This window comes from Coregonus lavaretus (genome assembly GCF_964263955.1).
Source record: "Coregonus lavaretus genome assembly, chromosome: 10".
NCBI lineage: Eukaryota > Metazoa > Chordata > Actinopteri > Salmoniformes > Salmonidae > Coregonus > Coregonus lavaretus.
The window spans coordinates 33,297,331-33,313,524 of record NC_139997.1 but is presented as its reverse complement, the minus strand read 5'-3'; the positions used below and the strand labels follow the sequence as shown (position 1 = coordinate 33,313,524).

Here is a 16,194-nt window from a genome sequence, read left to right as displayed (position 1 = left end):
GCGACAAAAGCGGTCGCTTAGGGGGCCCCAACCAACGAAACAAAAAAGTTTAATTTGTATTTTTTAGGAACTCAGTCAGGGTCTCAAATTACTATTGAGAGTAAAAATAGTAGAATACACCAGTTGCAATTTAGAATTGTGTTTGGGCATCAGCAGTTTTTCTCATGTCAGTCACTCAATTAGCCATGTCAGCTAACCATTTTTAGATTGGTAGTTAGTCTAGCCAGCCATCTAAACTTAGTAATCATGTCCAAATACCAACTGGGCATGCAGGGCACATGCCAAGAGGCCCTGACCTCCAGGGGTTCCCCATTGATTTTGTTAGTCATTCTCACTCAGATATCATATTAACATGTAAAAAGTCATTACAAAATGTGTAGAATTGCAGGAAATTAGCTATAAAACTGCAAACATTTATCTCCACCCCATGGTAAAATGAGTACAATTGAATGAAATGTGTTATAAAATTGCAACGTTTTCTCTGTGCCCCATGGCAAAACGTGTAGAATTACAGGAAATTAACTTTCCCACCTGGATATTTAATTAAAAAATCTCAACATATGTAAGAGAATTCACAAAATATTCTGGCCTTTTATTAATGTCCCAATGTGGGTGATAATGTAATGCATAGCTGGTTGGAAATTATTAGAGATATTTATCAGTGTTGAAAACCGACTATGAGCGTCGCTGTTCATACTTCCAGACCTTTTTTTAATCAAGCTCTTTTTTTAAACATTTTTAGTTTTATTACAAATTACAATAACAAAAAAACAGGACATCACTACACGTATATTTTCTCTAAAGAAACATAAAATAACATTAAAGTAAAAAAGTAAACAGAAACAAGAAATAAAAATCACTGCACATTAATGCAAGTTCTTCTTTTATTCTCAGCAGTAAGGACACGTCACTGGAATGAAGAGCGACTGCGCGGCCTGTATGAAAGATAGCTGATAAACGAATCAGGAATGAGAGTTTACTAAGGGCCGGTGCAAGGCCAATAAACACGTTGCATAGTGTGGTTGGGCGGGAACACACGGTTGTGAGTATATGTGTAACAGGAACGGAGTGGTAAGTGCCGCTTACTCAACATAGGTAGCTAGCTATTCAACGAGAAAGATAATTGAACTGCGCTATGGCTCTGTTTGTATGAATATTCTGAAATGAATCACAAGATGTAACTTTGAGAATAAGTGAAAGCAGATCTTCTGTTCATTCATACAGCTAAAGTTAGCATGTAAAAAGAAGGCTCAGCCCTCCTTGAATGGAATCTGCTCTGTCTATTACAGGAACGGAAAACCCATCAGATTACTACATATTGCGTTTAACTAGATCAATACATACATGCAGACTATTTGCTAACAAATTAAGCTACATTAACTAGCTAGCAAAGGCTGGGTGCCAGATTTGTCACTTGTGTTGCTATTTCTTGGTCATTTCTACATACAACACGAATGTCTTAATATTTGGTAGGTCGTGAGTTGGTCAAGGCAGAGAAAGAACCAATGATGTGTTGGAAAGAACTGTATGAATGATCAGGAACGTTTGCAGTCTACACGGAGTTGCATCCATTTCCTGGTTTGATTCTTCGCCACATCAACCTGGCAGTGCTCATGTCCTTATCTGGAGCGTACTCATTACGCCGATTCTGTTGCAAAACGTCTCTTAAACGGAAGCAAACGGGGAGGGACATACCTGAATTGTCCAATATAAACTCTCGTTTTAGTTGCAATGCTTGGACTAATGCTTACACCCCTGGTTGGAACAGACTGGGGCACGTCTTTTAAACCCAGTCAGTGATTTCATTAGGCAAATAATGTTGGTGTAAGATAACTGGTTAATAGATCGTGTGACGTGTTTAACATTGTTCAAGTTAGTTTTCCAACATAATTGGGGTTTAGTTTTTGTAGACTGAAGCTCCATGTTTTAAACCCTGAAATACTATGAAAATAACTTTTATGGAATAGATTTGCCTCATGGCCAAGCTAGTAAAAACTGACTGGTTGGGAGTCTCATTTTTGTGCTGCTCTGATTCATGCACAAGCAATGCAAGTCTGGAAGTTTGGAATGGAGCTTGCTGCCTCGTACCTACACTGCTAATGTAGATTATCTTCCCAACAGAGATAAACCAAGTTATCACTCCCTGTGCGAAGATGACAAAGTTGGGCTTCCTGCGGCTGTCCTATGAAAAACAGGACACGCTGCTGAAGCTGCTCATCCTGTCTATGGCTGCAATCCTCTGTAAGAACACATACACTTTACATCCCTTTCCGTTACTCTACACTTGTATTCCATACTATTATTACTATGAGGGCCATTGTCGCTTGACTTTGATGGTACAACGAGTAGACATGGTTTAGACTTGTTCTTTCTCCCCCTTTCTCGTCAGCGTTTTCCACCAGGCTTTTCTCTGTGTTGAGGTTCGAGAGTGTCATCCATGAGTTTGATCCGTAAGTCCACTACCTGTTGTATGATGGTTCCTTAATCCTCAGATTCATGGTGTTTTTTTTTGTTTTTTTTAGCAAAATGGTGTTTAAAACCAGAAATGGTGCATGATTTGCATGCTTTTCTGCTTCATCCTCAGGTACTTTAACTACCGAACAACCCGCTTCTTGGTAGAAGAGGGGTTCTACAACTTTCATAACTGGTTTGATGACAGGGCATGGTACCCTCTGGGGAGGATCATCGGTGGCACTATTTACCCAGGTAGGAATGTTCAACACAAGACTGTACTTTACATTATAGGGTGATTATCTAGACATTAAAATGTTCTCTCTAAAAAAAAAAAAAATGTCCTGTGTTTAGGTGGCTTTGGGTAATCAAGTCCTTCTGTCACCCTTTTTTTTCCTCCTCTGTCATATAGATCCTTTCTGTGATTGTTTTGGCCTATCCCACACATTCTTTGGCAACAGCAAGCTGACACTGCTAGTAGCTACAGTACTTGCCCTTTGTTAACTCTTTCTGTCCTGTTCCTCCAGGCCATTTTCCGTACCTCATTGCAGTAGGCAGGTTGGCAGGTGTGGACTTGTCCTGTGTTCACTATTTGTGTCCTGCCCTGTTCCCCCAGGCCTGATGATCACCTCTGCTGCCCTGTACCACGTCCTGAACTTCTTCCACATCACCATCGACATCCGTAATGTCTGTGTCTTCCTGGCTCCCCTCTTCTCCTCATTCACTGCCATAGTCACCTACCACTTCACCAAGGAGCTCAAGGTAGGTTGCAGCACACCTGGGTCCTGTTCAGGAGGTAGAAAACATAAAGAAATTGTGGGAAACAGGGAGGTAGCCTACAACGTGAAAATGCTCAAGAGCTCTGAAATGTACTTGTTTCCATGGCTTTCATATCTACTGTCTACTTCTTGTAGGATGCAGGAGCTGGGCTCTTGGCTGCTGCCATGATAGCGGTGGTACCTGGCTACATTTCCCGTTCTGTCGCAGGCTCCTATGACAATGAAGGTACAGAAATAGCCTCATCCCCATGGACATGCCCCTCTAAAGGACTTGGCCCTTGTTGTGGTCTTTAATATAATGTATTGTTTTTCTGTCCAGGTATTGCCATCTTTTGCATGCTGCTGACGTACTACATGTGGATCAAGGCAGTCAATACAGGCTCCATCTACTGGTCCTCCATGTGTGCCCTGGCCTACTTCTACATGGTGAGACTAACGAATAAATAAATGATGAGGAACTTTAACAATCGAGAGTACTTAGAAACTGAATGTTACAGTAACTTAGTCCCTGCTAAAGGTTGTGACGCTCCTCTCATGGTGCTCATCTGAAGGAGGCTTTCCTTGGCTGCGTTCAAGATGAAGAAAAAATATAAAACGGTTTGCATCGTTATAATACGTAGCAAAAACGTTAAACCAACTGGACACACCCTTTGTCTTTGTGTCTGTAGGTGTCCTCCTGGGGTGGCTATGTGTTCCTGATCAACCTCATCCCCCTCCACGTGCTGGTCCTCATGCTCACCGGCCGCTTCTCCCACCGTATTTACGTGGCCTATTGCACCGTCTACTGCCTGGGAACCATCCTCTCCATGCAGATCTCTTTCGTCGGCTTCCAGGTAAAAAACCCTTCTCCCTTCCTTCGCATAGACACAGCAGCTGCCCAGATGTTGCTCCGACTGGAGCAGTCAGTTGTTAGACTGCATGTCCATTGCATGTTATCTTGTGAAGACCGCATGGGTCCATGAATATGTTGGCCCAATATGATTATTTACAATGATTAAGCCATTATATATTGTATGATCAGTCATTTTTGCTGGTGGAGAGATATTGGGAACACACACACAGTTCATTCACCTGCTTGTCTCCCTCTCATGGCCATTGAAGCCAGTGCAGTCGTCTGAGCACATGGCAGCATTCGGGGTGTTTGGCCTGTGTCAGATTCATGCCTTTGTGGACTACCTGCGCAGCAAGCTAAACGCCCAGCAGTTTGAGGTCCTATTCAAGAGCATCTTATCCCTGGTGGGCTTCGTACTGCTCTCTGTGGGCACCGTGCTCATGCTAACTGGTAAGAGGCTCGCCAAGGATCCACTCATGAAAATACACTCAATCAAGTACAGTTCAAGTATTTGAACGAAAACCAATACTGCTGTATTTTAATTCAGGTCTGCCACTCGGACAGGCCTGGGCGATGCCTCTACTCTACTCAGTAATGTAGGCTTCTATTTACAGGCCTGTATGCAGTGGTGGAAAAAGTACTCAATTGTCATACTTGAGTGAAAGTAAAGATACCTTAATAGAAAATGACTCAAGTAAAAGTGAAAGTCACCCAGTAAAATACTAGTTGAGTAAAAGTATTTGGTTTTAAATATACTTAAGTATCAAAAGTAAATTGAATTGCTCAAATGTACTTAAGTATCAAAAGTAAAAGTATAAACCATTTCAAATTCCTTATATTAAGCAAACCAGACGGCACCATTTTTTTATTTTTTTTTATTGACGGCTAGCCAGGGGCACGCTCCAACACTCCAACATAATTGACAAACTAAGCATTTGTGTTTAGTGTGTCCGCCAGATCAGAGGCAGTAGGGATGACCAGGGATGTTCTCTTGATAAGTGTGTGAATTGGACCATTTTCCGAGTACTTTTGGGTGTCAGGGAAAATGTATGGAGTAAAAAGTAACATTATTTTCTTTAGGAATGTAGTAAAGTACAGATACCCCAAAAAACTACTTTAGTACTTTTAAGTATTTTTACTTAAGTACTTTACACCACTGCCTGTATGGTCGTTCAAAGCTCGTTACATTTCTCTGTCAACACATTTGCCCTATACATTTGAGATTCTCCTGATTTTTAAAATGCCTTTTTTTTAGGAACATATCGATATGATTTAAGAAAATGCAAAACAGTATACCCGTTAAGTATCAGACCTACAGTAAGTGGTTTGGTAGTGCCTTTTTATTCGACATGACTTTGTTGTGATTGTTGCGTTTCTCAGGGAAGATCTCCCCCTGGACGGGTCGTTTCTACTCGCTGCTGGACCCATCTTACGCCAAGAACAACATCCCCATCATCGCCTCTGTGTCTGAGCACCAGCCCACCACCTGGTCCTCCTACTACTTTGACCTGCAGCTGCTCGTCTTCATGTTCCCAGGTACATACAGTGAGAGAAAAAAGTACAGTGGGGAAAAAAAGTATTTAGTCAGCCACCAATTGTGCAAGTTCTCCCACTTAAAAAGATGAGAGAGGCCTGTAATTTTCATCATAGGTACATGTCAACTATGACAGACAAAATGAGAAGAAAAAAATCCAGAAAATCATTGTAGGATTTTTAATGAATTTATTTGCAAATTATGGTGGAAAATAAGTATTTGGTCAAAAAACAAAAGTTTCTCAATACTTTGTTATATACCCTTTGTTGGCAATGACACAGGTCAAAAGTTTTCTGTAAGTCTTCACAAGGTTTTCACACACTGTTGCTGGTATTTTGGCCCATTCCTCCATGCAGATCTCCTCTAGAGCAGTGATGTTTTGGGGCTGTCGCTGGGCAACACAGACTTTCAACTCCCTCCAAAGATTTTCTATGGGGTTGAGATCTGGAGACTGGCTAGGCCACTCCAGGACCTTGAAATGCTTCTTACGAAGCCACTCCTTCATTGCCCGGGCGGTGTGTTGGGGATCATTGTCATGCTGAAAGACCCAGCCACGTTTCATCTTCAATGCCCTTGCTGATGGAAGGAGGTTTTCACTCAACATCTCACGATACATGGCCCCATTCATTCTTTCCTTTACACGGATCAGTCGTCCTGGTCCCTTTGCAGAAAAACAGCCCCAAAGCATGATGTTTCCACCCCCATGCTTCACAGTAGGTATGGTGTTCTTTGGATGCAACTCAGCATTCTTTGTCCTCCAAACACGACGAGTTGAGTTTTTACCAAAAAGTTCTATTTTGGTTTCATCTGACCATATGACATTCTCCCAATCCTCTTCTGGATCATCCAAATGCACTCTAGCAAACTTCAGACGGGCCTGGACATGTACTGGCTTAAGCAGGGGGACACGTCTAGCACTGCAGGATTTGAGTCCCTGGCGGCGTAGTGTGTTACTGATGGTAGGCTTTGTTACTTTGGTCCCAGCTCTCTGCAGGTCATTCACTAGGTCCCCCCGTGTGATTCTGAGATTTTTGCTCACCGTTCTTGTGATCATTTTGACCCCACGGGGTGAGATCTTGCGTGGAGCCCCAGATCGAGGGAGATTATCAGTGGTCTTGTATGTCTTCCATTTCCTAATAATTGCTCCCACAGTTGATTTCTTCAAACCAAGCTGCTTACCTATTGCAGATTCAGTCTTCCCAGCCTGGTGCAGGTCTACAATTTTGTTTTTGGTGTCCTTTGACAGCTCTTTGGTCTTGGCCATAGTGGAGTTTGGAGTGTGACTGTTTGAGGTTGTGGACAGGTGTCTTTTATACTGATAACAAGTTCAAACAGGTGCCATTAATACAGGTAACGAGTGGAGGACAGAGGAGCCTCTTAAAGAAGAAGTTACAGGTCTGTGAGAGCCAGAAATCTTGCTTGTTTGTAGGTGACCAAATACTTATTTTCCACCATAATTTGCAAATAAATTCATAAAAAATCCTACAATGTGATTTTCTGGGGAAAAAAATCTCAATTTGTCTGTCATAGTTGACGTGTACCTATGATGAAAATTACAGGCCTCTCTCATCTTTTTAAGTGGGAGAACTTGCACAATTGGTGGCTGACTAAATACTTTTTTTCCCCCACTGTATTTGATCCCCTGCTGATTTTGTACGTTTGCCCACTGACAAAGACATGATCAGTCTATAATTTTAATGGTAGGTTTATTTGAACAGTGAGAGACAGAATAACAACAAAAACATCCAGAAAAACGCATGTCAAAAATGTTATGAATTGATTTGCATTTCAATGAGGGAAATAAGTATTTGACCCCTCTGCAAAACATGACTTAATACTTGGTGGCAAAACCCTTGTTGGCTATCACAGATGTCAGACGTTTCTTGTAGATGGCCACCAGGTTTGCACACATCTCAGGAGGGATTTTGTCCCACTCCTCTTTGCAGATCTTCTCCAAGTCATTAAGGTTTCGAGCCTGACGTTTGGCAACTCGAACCTTCAGGTCCCTCCACAGATTTTCTATGGGATTAAGGTCCTGGAGACTGGCTAGGCCACTCCAGGACCTTAATGTGCTTCTTCTTGAGCCACTCCTTTGTTGCCTTGGCCGTGTGTTTTGGGTCATTGTCATGCTGGAATACCCATCCACGACCCATTTTCAATGCCCTGGCTGAGGGAAGGAGGTTCTCACCCATTTGACGGTACATGGCCCTGTCCATCGTCCCTTTGATGCGGTGATGTTGTCCTGTCCCCTTAGCAGAAAAACACCCCCAAAGCATAATGTTTCCACCTCCATGTTTGATGGTGTTCTTGGGGTCATAGGCAGCATTCCTCCTCGTCCAAACACGGCGAGTTGAGTTGATGCTAAAGAGCTCGATTTTGGTCTCATCTGACCACAACACTTTCACCCAGTTCTCCTCTGAATCATTCAGATGTTCATTGGCAAACTTCAGACGGCCCTGTATATGTGCTTTCTTGAGCATGGGGACCTTGCGGGCGCTGCAGGATTTCAGTCCTTCACGGCGTAGGGTGTTACCAATTGTTTTCTTGGTGACTATGGTCCCAGCTGCTTTGAGATCATTGACAAGATCCTCCCGTGTAGTTCTGGGCTGATTCCTCACTGTTCTCATGATCATTGCAACTCCACAAGGTGAGATCTTGCATGGAGCCCCAGGCCGAGGGAGATTGACAGTTATTTTGTGTTTCTTCCTTTTGCGAGTAATCGCACCAACTGTTGTCACCTTCTCACCAAGCTGCTTGGCGATGGTCTTGTAGCCCATTCCAGCCTTGTGTAGGTCTACAATCTTGTCCCTGACATCCTTGGAGAGCTCTTTGGTCTTGGCCATGGTGGAGAGTTTGGAATCTGATTGATTGATTGCTTCTGTGGACAGGTGTCTTTTATACAGGTAACAAACTGAGATTAGGAGCACTCCCTTTAAGAGTGTGCTCCTAATCTCAGCTTGTTACCTGTATAAAAGACACCTGGGAGCCAGAAATCTTTCTGATTGAGAAGGGGGTCAAATACTTATTTCCCTCATTAAAATGCAAATCAATTTATAACATTTTTGACATGCGTTTTTCTGGATTTTTTTGTTGTTATTCTGTCTCTCACTGTTCAAATAAACGTACCATTAAAATTATAGACTGATCATTTATTTGTCAGTGGGCAAATGTACAAAATCAGCAGGGGATCAAATACTTTTTTCCCTCACTGTAGATTATTCTCAATCAGCCTTGAATATTCGTCAATCTTGCTGGTGAAATTATGTTTAGATTAATGGATTGATCAGAATACCTTTGGGACAAAGGTACAAAAATCACTTGTGAAGAAAAACATTGCACTGCTGCTTTAATGAACCTGCTTTGCTTCCTCCTGACAGTGGGTCTGTATTACTGCTTCAACAACCTGTCTGATGCAAGGATCTTCATCATCATGTATGGAGTCACCAGCATGTACTTCTCAGCTGTCATGGTAAGTCAGCTAGCAGATTAGCTCTTGAATGAGAGGAATATTTTAAATGTATGGTGTCAAATATTCCAATCTTTCTGCTGTTGTGAGTAGTAATTGCACATGGTACCTAACTGTCAGAGGTCTAGTGTTGTCATGATACCAGAATTCAATACGATACCAGGTTTAGTATCAAAATACTCAACCAAAATTATACTCGATGCCGAAACGAATAAATAAAAATAATAATGTATGCACTCACTAACTGTAAGTCCACAGCAAGAAAAATAAAGTGTATTAGCTAAAGTCACAGAATAATCACTGGCCTTTTTATTTTTCAACGTTGAACAATATGTTGATAACTGTTAGAAATAGAATATCTTATATTCAATTTCTTTTAAAAATAAAACACCATATTAAGTAACATTTACATTTTAGTCATTTAGCAGACGCTCTTATCTAGAGCGACTTACAGTTAGTGAGTGCATACATTATTATTTTTATTTTTTAAATACTGGCCCCCTGTGGGAATCGAACCCACAACCCTGGCGTTGCAAACGCCATGCTTTAACAACTGAGCTACATCCCTGTGGGCCATTCTCCCGGTCGCGGCCGGCTACGGCAGAGCCTGGATTCGAACCAGGATCTCTAGTGGCACAGCCTTAGACCACTGCGCCGCAGTGCCTTAGACCACTGCGCCACTTGTGAGAACAGAAGAATATCTTAAATGTCCTTATGGAAAACCATATGAGACACAGCATACAAAATAATTTTACAATTGCATCTAAACTGTTTTTAAATGTAATTTGATACATATCAGGGTTTACATTAATTTGACCTATGATTTCAATACAGCTAAATAATTGTATGTATTATTTGAATAGTTTAGTTCCAAAACGACAAACACTTTGAAACTCATTTTGTTAAGTTTACACACAATGGATTTTATACAGCATACTACGATTCCGAGTGCATTTCAACTCCCAGGGTGCATTGCTACGCCCAGGGCTGCTGGCTGGCTAGTGGCTACTGCTAGCAAGCCCAGACAAACATGAAGTAGTCTAAATATATTGCTGTCATAGTTAAATGATGAGTGCATTTCACATGAATGTCATGCTGAATATACTGTATGTTAATGTCATTGCCACTCAAAAATAATTAGATTTTAGTTGCTAGTAGAATAACATTACAATGCAAAATGTCATTTGTAAAATTGTTTGTCGTTTTGCCACTAAACCTCCCTTGCACTGCTTTGTAACACCTTTTGCATATTGGGTTCGGTGGGCTGGCCCTCCTCTGCTCTGGAAGCAAAATATTCTCAGTTGTCCCCCACGATGAAATCTGGGAGGGGACTGTGGATCGTTCTCAGTTCGTTCGTCACGCGCGATATCACAGACAGCACTGGCCTGATTTTGATTAAACTTGGGTGAATGAAATGTCTTGCCATAGAGATCCGGATTTACAAAATTACACCGATTGGCCCAAGGCGGGAGCTATAGTAATTAACTGAAATTTGTGAGTCACACCAGAGAGGAAGAGGCGACGCGAGAGGGATAACTGGGCCCAAAATCTGTCTTCTCCAGCAGGTGGTGATTTTTCTTTGGCACGACATGGAGTACAGGGAGTGGATTAGGTAAAAAGACTGGTACCCAGTGGTGTAAAGTACTTAAGTAAAAATACTTTAAGGTACTACTTAAGTCTGGGTTTTTTAGGATCTGTACTTGGAAAACATACCCAATTTGTCATACATAAAGCTACCTTAACAGAAAATGACTCAAGTAAAAGTGAGTCACCCAGGAAAATACTACTTGAGTAAAAGTATTTGGCTTTAAATATACTTAAGTATATTTTAACAATTACATAAATAATTTAAAAATTCCTTATATTAAGCAAACCAGACGGCATGATTTAAAATTTAAAATAATTACGGATAGCCAGGGGCACACTCCAACACTCAGACAATTTACAAACGAAGCATTTGTGTTTCATAAATCCGCCAGATCAGAGGCAGTAGGGATGACCAGGGATGTTCTCTTGATAAGTGCGTGAATTGGACCGTTTTTCTGTCCTCCGACGCATTCGACATGTAACTTTTGGGTGTCAGGGTAAATGTATGGAATAAAAAGTACATTATTATCTTTAGGAATGTAGTGAAGTAAAAGTTGTCAAATATAATTAGTAAAGTACAGATACTGCTATCATCCTATTTTACCACTTCAACAAATATTTTCCCAAACATTACTTTTCTGGCCCTCCCTTCTCTTTATTTTCAACTCTCCATTTCGCAGTTTCTTATTGAATTGAACTCCAACATTGTCTTTTTTGCCTCCGTGGATCGACGTTAACTTTTTCTGCCTGTTCCCAAAAGCATTTGGCGATTGGCGTGTAAGCTATTGGGTGCGTGTACAGTTAGGCCCTAAAGTTTACACACTAATGCCAGATAGCCTAAAATAATGTAAGAAAAACCTCAATGTAGCCTATAGATATCAATTGCAATGCGAGATTAGTGTTACCCTATTGCCTTTTGTGCAAGCAGATGAGCTCCCAGAAAGAGACTACGGAGTGGGTGTGTTTAACTGATCCGGCTGCTTCTCTCCTCAGGTGCGTCTGATGCTGGTCCTGGCCCCAGTCATGTGCATCCTGTCAGGCATTGGTGTGTCCCAGGTCCTCACAACTTACATGAAGAACCTGGACATCAGCCGACCAGACAAGAAGAGCAAGAAGCAGCAGGACGCCACCTACCCCATCAAGAACGAGGTAAGAGAGGAAGGATACTTCACATTTTATTTGTCACATGCGCCAAATATAATAACGAGGCTATCTACAAGGGGTACCGGTACCAAGTCAATGTGCAGGGATATGGGGTAGTCGAGGTAATATGTACATGTAGGTAGGGGTATTTGACTATGCATTGATAATAAAGAGTACCAGCAGCGTGTGTGAAAGAATTGGCCCCCAGATGGCACTGTACAATAAATGTTTGTTCATAACACTGAAATGCAGCGCTGAGAATGTATCCATTGATACTGGGTGTCATTCCAACTGATGAAGTCAGGGGACACATTTAATAAGGGTGCAGTGATCTAGTGAGATCTAGGCCCGGTCCAGTAACAACCCCTAACCCCTAGGCATTTGTGTAGATCTGAAAGTCTTTCTATTATTCGTTCCACTAATATCCTGTACCATTTTGTCCACCAGGTGGCCAGTGGGATGATTCTTGTCATGACCTTCTTCCTCATCACCTACACCTTTCACTCCACCTGGGTGACCAGCGAGGCCTACTCCTCCCCCTCCATCGTCCTGTCAGCCCGCGGTGGAGACGGCAGCCGCATCATATTTGACGACTTCAGAGAGGCCTACTACTGGCTCCGCCACAACACCCCAGAGGATGCTAAAGTGATGTCATGGTGGGATTATGGCTATCAGATAACAGCCATGGCCAATCGAACAATTCTAGTGGACAACAACACGTGGAACAACACGCACATCTCCAGAGTGGGCCAGGTGAGGTGCTAATTTATTTTTGTATTGATGACTTGACATGGGACTGATAAGTGGGAAGATTCTATCATCTGTTAATTGCTGGTTGGTACCAGTAACTGCTGAACTTCAATTAAACTGTTTCTGTTGACCGTTAGGCCATGGCGTCCACCGAGGAGAAGGCCTATGAGATCATGCGGGAGCTGGATGTCAGCTACGTCCTGGTCATCTTTGGTGGACTGACGGGATACTCCTCAGACGGTATGTCTACAAAGCCAGTGGAAACTATCAATGCCCATCACTCTATGGATAATCACTTTGTTGAATTATTACATCTTCTTATTACTACAGCTTCTTAACATATATATTTCAGATTAAGTTATTTAACTCATGATCATTAGAGTTGTCAATGCCTAATACATACATTAGATGGAGCACTTTTTGCATGTCCGTAAATAAACTTGAGAATGTTACTCATGCTTTAGGTCTGCTAACACTCCTCTGTCCTCTGTGCAGACATTAACAAGTTCCTGTGGATGGTGCGTATAGGGGGCAGCACAGACACAGGGAAGCACATCAAGGAGCACGACTACTACACCCCCACTGGAGAGTTCCGTGTGGACCGTGAGGGCTCCCCCGTCCTGCTCAACTGCCTCATGTACAAGATGTGCTACTACCGCTTCGGCCAGGTCTACACAGAGGCCAGTGAGTAACCCTGCATGATTATAATCCATATGGCAGGTCTACTCTGAAACCATCTAGTATACAGTAAGGGGTGGGATTTTTCCTAATTAATCAGGAATTCCTGCTTGTCTGACATCTTCCTCTATCCCTTGAAAATAATATCCTATTTCTCCTGATTTTCAATGATTTCCTGAAGTATCAGAGTGGTATTATACCTCATAACAAGTTTCCACAGAGGACTGTGGGTGTCAAAATATGATATTCCTCTTCATCATCTTGGCCCTTGTCCTGATGTTCTAACCCTTGTTCCAGAGCGCCCCCCTGGCTATGACAGAGTGAGAAACGCTGAGATCGGCAACAAGGACTTTGAGCTGGACGTGCTGGAGGAGGCCTACACTACAGAGCACTGGCTGGTCAGGATATACAAGGTAAACAACCCCCTTTCTTTCTGTGACTACTGTCTTACTCTCCTCTGTATTTATTCAGTCACGCCTGTAGAGTACCAGGCAAGTTATTTATATAAAATGTCTCTAGGTGAATGTGTTGTTTTCACCTTGTCGGCTTGGGTATTCGAACCAGATATCTTTCGGTTACTGGCCCAACACTAACCGATAGGCTACCTGCCATTACATGTAAACCCCTCAAACTCCAGTCTGGACCTCGAAGCGAATCCCACAGCATTTTTTTCATTGTCCCCCCCAATCAGGGACTGATTTAGACCTAATTAATTATCAGGTAGAACAGAAAATCAGCAGGCTACAGACCTCTTAGGGTAAGAGTTGAATACCCCCTGATGTACACTTATTTTTAAACAACACATTATTAACACTGTCCTGTGTTTACCCCTTTGAGGTGAAAGACCTGGATAACCGAGGGCTCTCACGGACGTAAAGCCCTCCAACCCATCAGCGTTCATGCACCTCTTTTAGCACACAGCACTGAAAAGCGTTCCCCTGTTGTCTACAGATGAGTGTGAAATTAAACTTTTTCATTTTGTTTGTAGACATTTTTTTTTGTGTGTTTTCATAATGTCCAATCAAATGTCAAGAAGTGATTTCTGCAATCAATGGCCAAAATAATATTGTCTGTCAGTGAGCTTTGAATTTTTACAATGTGGTCAATTAAAGAGGCATAAATGTGACAGTGGCATGTTGTCTGTCTTTCTGTTTTTGCTTTGTACAATACCATGCAATCTTTGGCAGATTCGTTTTTCCCAAGAGCTTTATAGGAGTCAATATTTGGCAACCTTTTCAACTCAGAATAATTTTTGATTACTGAATACCAAGACGATGGTATGATTTGAACTGTGGGGAAAAAAAGTACTATATAGGCAGTGGTAATTGTGGTCACATTTCACAGAAAAGGAACACAAAGGTTTTTCTAAATGGGACACCTACACTCATTTCTCAAGGTTCAAAAGCCTTGTTCACATTTGCAGTTTGAAGTGACAAAAACAAAATGCATATCCGATTCTAATCTGTTATTTTTCCTGCAGTCTGATCAGCCAAAAAGCACATGAAATCGGATATTTCAAGCCACAGATGGTTATTTAGCATAGACTGTTTATTTGGCATATCTTGTTGCTTGCTAGCTACTCTGTTGAAAGTTTGACAAGAACATGCGGTAGCTAACTAGCTTGTTAATTGTTTACAAACAAATTAGTGACTGTGCTAGAAAGCTTAACAGATGCCTAGCTAGCTAGTTGACTGCTGTGGCTAGCCAAAAATGACTTGTTTTGAAAGGTGGATCATCTTATCTTTTGAGGCTTTAGGTATTCTTAAACTATGATTTTTAACATTCAAAGCAACTGGGAAACTTCCATGGCAGGCATTGTTGGCACCTTAGCTTGCTAGATAACTTCTGAGTGATGGTAAGCACGAGCAAAAACAAAACTGATTTGAGCATTAAGGCCTGCAGTGTGAACAAGGCTTAAGTAACAGAAGATGTTCAAGACCGGTCTGTTGTCTTGTAAGGCACTATTTGTAAACAAATAATAATAAAAAATCTGAATATGCATGGAAGGTATAAAAAAAGCCATCTAATTTCTAATCTAATTTTGCTAGATCGGGAAATGTATTAGGCTCTAGTCATGAGCATCACATTTTTCCTCTGCTTGCTCTTGCAAGTTGCACATATGAAGCAAATATTTTTATAACTAACCCAAGATAGACCACAGCCTGTCATTTCCAATGGGAGCAAATGAATCAAATTGGGCAGAAAAAGCAAGGAGGTGGGCAGAGCAAAGCACAAGCTAGCGAGAGCCTACTGGTGCTTTCTATCATGTACAGTGGCTTGTGAAAGTATTCACCCCATTTTTCCTATTTTGTTGCCTTACAACCTGGAATTAAAATGGATTATTCGAGGTGTTGTATAATTTGATTTACACAACATGCCTACCACTTTGAAGATGCAAAATATTTTTCATTGTGAAACAAGAAATAAGACAAGAAAACAGAATACTTGAGCGTGCATAACTATTCACCCCCCCCCCCCCCCCCCCCCCCAAGTCAATACTTTGTAGAGCCACCTTTTGCAGCAATTACAGCTCCAAGTCTCTTGGGGTATGTCTCTATAAGCTTGGCACATCTAGCCACTGGGATTTTTGCCCATTCTTCAAGGCAAAACTGCTCCGTCTCCTTCAAGTTGGATGGGTTCCGCTGGTGTACAGCAATCTTTAAGTCATACCACAGATTCTCAATTGGATTGAGGTCTGGGCTTTGATTAGGCCATTCCAAGACATTTAAATATTTCCCCATAAACCACTCGAGTGTTGCTTTAGCAGTATGCTTAGGGTCATTGTCCTGCTGGAAGGTGAACCTCTGTCCCAGTCTCAAATCTCTGGAAGACTGAAACCGGTTTCCCTCAAGAATTTTCCTGTATTTAGGACCATCCATCATTCCTTCAATTCTGACCAGTTTCCCAGTCCCTGCCAATGGAAAAACATCCCCACAGCATGATGCTGCCACCACCATGCTTCACTGTGGGGATG

The 16,194-nt window shown here is 41.9% G+C and overlaps 1 protein-coding gene across 1 annotated transcript; it reads left to right on the top strand.

Moving 5' to 3' along the window:
* The first annotated feature begins 978 nt into the window (after positions 1-978).
* LOC311136181 (dolichyl-diphosphooligosaccharide--protein glycosyltransferase subunit STT3A) lies at positions 979-14,351 on the top strand. The gene is made up of 17 exons (XM_084170281.1): positions 979-1,071; positions 2,122-2,241; positions 2,390-2,450; positions 2,585-2,706; positions 3,068-3,213; positions 3,366-3,456; positions 3,550-3,656; positions 3,899-4,063; positions 4,332-4,512; positions 5,443-5,598; positions 8,974-9,065; positions 11,643-11,798; positions 12,240-12,545; positions 12,680-12,782; positions 13,038-13,226; positions 13,518-13,633; positions 14,058-14,351. The coding sequence occupies exons 2-17, from the start codon at positions 2,154-2,156 to the stop codon at positions 14,094-14,096; spliced, it is 2,118 nt and encodes a 705-aa protein (XP_084026407.1). The 5' UTR covers positions 979-1,071; positions 2,122-2,153; the 3' UTR covers positions 14,097-14,351.
* The last annotated feature ends 1,843 nt before the right edge of the window (positions 14,352-16,194 follow it).

Coding starts and splice junctions, on each gene's coding strand:
- LOC311136181 (XM_084170281.1), top strand. CDS start 2,154: ATGACAAAGTTGGGCTTCCTGCGGCTGTCCTATGAAAAACAGGACACG. Junction 2,242..2,389: donor GTCTATGGCTGCAATCCTCT/GTAAGAACACAT, acceptor CTTTCTCGTCAG/CGTTTTCCACCAGGCTTTTC. Junction 13,227..13,517: donor CCAGGTCTACACAGAGGCCA/GTGAGTAACCCT, acceptor CCCTTGTTCCAG/AGCGCCCCCCTGGCTATGAC.